The sequence below is a fragment of the Trachemys scripta genome, chromosome 9, assembly GCF_013100865.1.
Source record: "Trachemys scripta elegans isolate TJP31775 chromosome 9, CAS_Tse_1.0, whole genome shotgun sequence".
In the NCBI taxonomy this organism is placed as follows: Eukaryota; Metazoa; Chordata; order Testudines; family Emydidae; genus Trachemys; species Trachemys scripta.
In genome coordinates this window covers 47825633-47831014 of record NC_048306.1, presented here as the reverse complement: position 1 = coordinate 47831014, position 5382 = coordinate 47825633, and the positions used below count along the sequence as shown (strand labels likewise).

The window sequence follows — 5382 nt, the reverse complement described above, 5'->3', positions numbered from 1 at the left end:
CCCCCCCCCCCCCCCCCCCCCCCCCCCCCCCCCCCCCCCCGGTCTGGGGTCCCGGCTGCCAGCTCCTTGCCAGCCAGCGTTCTGGCCACAGGCCCCGCTCAGCCCGCTGCAGGCCTAGGTGAACGGAACCCCAGGCTGGCAGCGGGCTGAGCAGGCTGGCGGCGTAAGATCAGTATTTTAATTTAATTTTAAATGAAGCTTCTTAAACATTTTGAAAACCTTGTTTACTTTACATACAATAGTTTAGTTATATAATATAGACTTAGAGAGAGACACCTTCTAAAAAACGTTAACATGTATTACTGGCACGCGAAACCTTAAATTAAAGTGAATAAATGAAGACTTGGCACACCACTTCTGAAAGGTTGCCTACCCCTGCACTAGTGGAATGCAGCCAGTGATGACTAATTTATATCTGTGCTGTTACAGTCACCCTTTAAGACAAGCAAGAGAGCCAACAAGTGCAGTGTGCTTAGTCCTAGGTGGAGTGTTGGTTTAATGTCAATTATTGGGTTACATCTTCCACACTGTAGGAGGATGGACTCCGTGATCTACAAGATCTCTCCTGTTTCTGACCTCTCTGATCCTTTCGTACTGACTTTGCAATCAGCTTGTTTTTTGGTGTGTTTCTGCAGGTTCTGCGGGGATGCAGGCTGGTTCCCAGCAACCATCCAGCTGTTACAAGACAGTCATGGTTGTGTGCCTCTCCATCTGCTGGATTGCCTGCCTCTTTCTGCCCTCTGTTAAGCAGTGGGCATAGACTGGCCTCCGTGGCCTCATCAGAATGGAGTGGTGGGAGCTTGTCCTCTGCTGGTTGGGAGCAGGATAGCAATGAGCCAGCACCCAGTGGAAAGCTACTGGAAGCTGTCCGTCTGTCCCTGGCGGCACAGCAGAGACAAGCTGATACAGGGAACTCGGAGCTGGGAAAGATGTTGGATTCATTCTCTGACATGGGATTCAGTAACGCCCAGATAATACAGCTGTTCGGGTTGCAGCCCAAGTTGGCTCCTCAGACACGGCTGGCGGTGGTTTCCGAGCTCCTCCTGTTGGGCTTGGATGCTGACTCCACGCTGAGGGTCTTGCAGAAGAGCCCTGAGGTGCTAAGGATGACGGCCCAGCAGCTGAGGCATCGTGCAGACTACCTGCGGAGACTGGACCTCGGAGAAGGTAACATGATGTTGCGTGCTTACTGCCTTATACGAGATACAGTGCTGAAGTGTTGCCAAAAGTACCTCATGCCCTCAGACGATCCCCTCTCTGCAGTTACGTTCTTCTGGAGTGAGAGCTGTTTAATTCTGGTGTCCTGGCAGCACACCCTCAGATCTCTTGCAGCATGATAGGAAAAAGCTCTGGTGTAAGAGAGAGGAGATTTGACCTGGGGGATGTTACCTACCAAAATGATGCACAAGAACTAAGGCAGCTTCTAGCTCTGCCTTTGGTGGCGTTCATAAATCACCCAGTCTGAAGGTATTTGCACCTTGAGTGCTTCAGCAGTTGTTCCAGCTGCCAGAAATTGCAGAGTCAGGATCACGGGAAGGAGAGTCAGCAGATTAATTAACACTATCCCAGCTCTGTGAAACATTTTAGCTAGAATGTTTTAAATCTGTTCCCTCAGCTCCAGCCTGTTGCCCCCCCCACCTTCCAGAAACGTATGCAACCTCTCTCCAGCCCTCTGCAAATGCTGATCTGTATCAGGGAGAAAAGCTTCTGTTATCAGACCATTTCTGCCATCCCAAGCATCTCTGTCCCAACTGAATTGCTGCTGATAGATCAATCTCTGTTACTTGTGTGTTGCAGTGCTCTTCCCCCTCTCCCCCCGCCCTGACAGGAATGTGTTTCATTTGATGGGCACTAATTTTCTATAGCTGAAAATTTCCCCCTTGTGCTTCTGCCACTAATTAGACATAGTAGCAAACTGCCTGTTCACCTGTTCACCTGCAGCTTAGCCACCCTGTGGCTCTAGGGGGTCTTCGCCAGTGTGTATGAAGAGCAGGGGAGCTGCCTGGGTCTTAGCTGATGACTGAGAGAAAGTCTGCGATCTGTTTATAGCTTTGCATCTTTACTCCACAGAGCACCCTGCTGGTAGAGGCAGGTAGCTCTGGCTGTTTGTCCTGCTTGAGACTCCTGATCCCATATGCTGCTTGTGAGAAGGGAGAGGCAGACCAATCCACCTCCGCTTCAAATCCGACTGTGCATATCTACTGCTTAAATCCCTGTCCCCAGTAAATCGTCCTCTCCTGCATGCTGAGCATGTCTCTCTATCTGCCCTTTCGTCTGACACAGAGAACCTGCAGCGAGTGGTGAGCCACTGCCCCAGTATCTTCACCTTGTCCTGGAAGAAAATAGATGCAGTGGTGCAGGTGTTCAAGGAGAAGTGTATTTTCACAGCGGATCAGGTGACAGAGATTCTGCATCGCTGCCCCAACGTCCTGTTGGAGGAACCGCATGACCTGGAGTACAAATTCCAGGTGAGGCTGGGCCTCTGGGGGGCTGCAGAACTCTTTCCCTAAGGGCCTGCTGTAGCACGAACCCATCTGAAAGTCTGACTGGTGGTTTCGACTCCGGGGGACGTGGAGAAATCAAACCAGAGTAGGAATCACCAGGTTTATCTCCCCACATGTATCTGTCTTGTGCCACACAGCGACATCTGAGTGTCAGGGGATTGGCTTCTCTCGTGCCTCTCAATCTGAGAGATCTGAAGGAGAGACCAGTTTCTTGGCCTGCGTGGAGCAGCATGCATGTGAATTTAGTGGAGATACACATGCAGTGTGCAAACTGGTTCTGCTTAACTAGGTCTGACTGTACTGTTGATGCTAACTCTTCCAAGTGCTGTCTTCTTTTACAGAGGCCAGGTTAGAGGGACTGAGCTGCAGTATTTTACTTGCTTGGTGTCTGCTCCACTGTTCTCCTCCCCAGCCTTCTTAAAAAAAAAAGTAACAGCTGAAGTGAACTTGTGTTTAATGCATGTACTCTTCCACCCTCCTCAAAACACCCTCATCAGCAGTGATCCCGTCAAGACCTCTGCTCTGCTTTTGAGTTCATCCGTCACCAGTGCTTTATGGAGCAGGGACTGTGTCTTGGTAAATGTACTGCCAGTGTGCACAGTAATAACTGTTCACAGTAGGTGCGTTAGAAGTCCTCAATTCAGCTTTCTCTGCGGCTAGTTACCTATGTACGTCTATAGGAAAAGTGAAGTACAATGTTTATAGCCCCTTAGCTCCAACCCAGTGTATTTCCTGGGATGCGCTGACATTAGCTAAACAGGTGTTCCTTACACTTCGCAGAGTGTATTTTTGTCTCCCTTTGTCTTTCCTGCAGTACGTGTACTTCAGAATGGGAGTAAAGCACAAAGCAATGGTGAAATCTGGTCTCTTCCGAACTCCAATAGCTGAGGTCAAGAACCGGCACATCTTCTTAGAGCGCCTGGGGCTTTATCAAACCCCTGACAAGAAAGGCCAGACCCAGATCGTCAACCCGAAACTGAAGCAGATCATCCGAGTCTCGGAAGGGGACTTCCTGGCCAAGATAGCCCACTCCTCCCTGGAGGAGTTTGAGGTCTTTAAGAAGCTGCTGGCTCGGGAGGAGGGGGAGGGGGATCAGGATATAGCATCTGAAGAGACAGATTCAGCCAGCGAAGGGGAAGGGGAAAGGTCTGACAGCGAGGAAGGAAACTGAACTCTTACCCCCAAGCTTCAGTAAGGACTTCTTGGCCAAAGAGTCATTGGTGGAAACCAGTTGCTGGGGTTACCACACATCTTGGCTGCTCCTAGACATTCCCTTCTGACCTGTGTGTTTAATGGTGTTGCCATGACATCACTAGTTCGGAAACATTCACTGGACACAGGTCCCTTGGGCCACAACCTGGGGCTTGACTGCTGCCTGGGGACAGGCAGTTCTGTCCTTGTTTTCCTCAGTGAGCTGAGGCCTCTGTTTCAGGTGGCTGTGTAAAACCAATAAAGCTCAGACCCTTCAGGAAGCGAGTGCCCTTCTCTGTCACTTGGCCTGATTTCCCCACTCAAGCGCGGTGGGACACCCCAGCTCAAGAGGGATCTGCTGTTTGATTGCCAGATGGGCTCAGCAAGGGGAAGTGGCAACTCTAGGCTGGGGACTGCTGCCCAAAGTTGATGTAGCTGGAAGACGAGCCCTGGTTGCCACACATCAGAGGGCAGTTATGGGCATTGGTAGCTCTCACCTGCTCACCCTTCGCAGCACAGCCTTCTTTGATGGGGGTGGGGCTACCCCAACAATGGCACTGCCACACCAACAATGGTGGCCAGGGCCAGCGCTAGGAAATGCTGTGCAAGCACAGATCTGTCCTGCCCGAACCTTCCCCCACAAAGATAGCTGTCGGGGAGGAAGGGATGGCTGCGCCTGCTAGGAACCAGAAATGTGAGAGCTGTCTGCTGCCTTAGGGAGTGTAAATGTTTAGCATGGCCCCGAGTAGAGGAGCCGGATTGTGTGGGGTCGTGGAGAGAAGCTGGATTTTGGGGTTGGAGACTGGGACACCTGGGCTCTGTAATGAGGGGAGGCGATGGGAGAGCTTGGGATCAGAGTTCAGAAGGACAAGATGACGGATTTTTTGGCTGCGGAAGGAAAGAGCCCACTGAGCTTCAGAGGCAGGAGAGGAGACGGATGTGGGGTGAATGATCAAGAGAGGAGGAGGGAGCTTGGGGTTGGGCCCAGGAAAGGAGACAGATTGTGTGAGCAGGTGAACTGCTGGTTCAAGAGAAGTGGGTTGGTTGTGGGCTGAGGAGGCTGGTGAGTAGGTTGGGGGCCAAGAGACTGGTTTGATGTGAGGCATGTGTGTGAGGCTGGTGTTGAGGAGATGCCTCTGGCGCATGTGGACACTGTGGGCTGGGGAAAAGGGATTGACCCTTCCCTTCCCGCTGCATCTTCCCCACCACCCACTGAACAAAGGAACCAATGGCTAGCAATTGTATTTTATTTAAAAAACAAAATAACTAACTTTTTTGAACAAGATAAAATCTTTTTCTGCTGCGTTACATACTGTGCTTAGTCTCTGTAGCATATAGTTTGACCTGGACGCTGCTGCGCAAGCTCTCAGGGAGCTACATTACAACACATACCAAGAGTGGAGACTCCTTGTATGGCAGAAGGGGAGCAAGCTGCTGCATCCGTCTTGCTGCTCCTAGGCCGTGGATCTGTTCCGGGCAGCAGCTCTCAGGCTGACGGTGCGTGTAAACATGCTGGGCTTGCTGGGGGAACACGAGGTGGGTGGGAGCGCCAACTTCGGGGATTGCAGCCAGAGATCTACTCTCCTGTCCTATAGCTCAAAGGGTTCCATAGCTGGACTGAAAGGGAACATGCACAGTCTGCTTGCAGGATTGCTTTAGTTTCCAGTTAAAGGGATAGGTTTGCATG

General features: G+C 51.3%; 1 protein-coding gene across 1 annotated transcript in view; it reads left to right on the top strand.

The window, feature by feature from the left end:
• Nucleotides 1-3972, top strand: part of MTERF4 (mitochondrial transcription termination factor 4) — an 11041-nt gene extending 7069 nt beyond the window's left edge. Inside the window, exons 2-4 of the mRNA XM_034782206.1 lie at nucleotides 636-1167; nucleotides 2284-2468; nucleotides 3319-3972. Of these exons, the coding sequence (XP_034638097.1) occupies nucleotides 636-1167; nucleotides 2284-2468; nucleotides 3319-3675 (1074 nt within the window). The 3' untranslated portion in view covers nucleotides 3676-3972. The remainder of the gene's footprint in view (nucleotides 1-635; nucleotides 1168-2283; nucleotides 2469-3318) is intronic.
• The last annotated feature ends 1410 nt before the right edge of the window (nucleotides 3973-5382 follow it).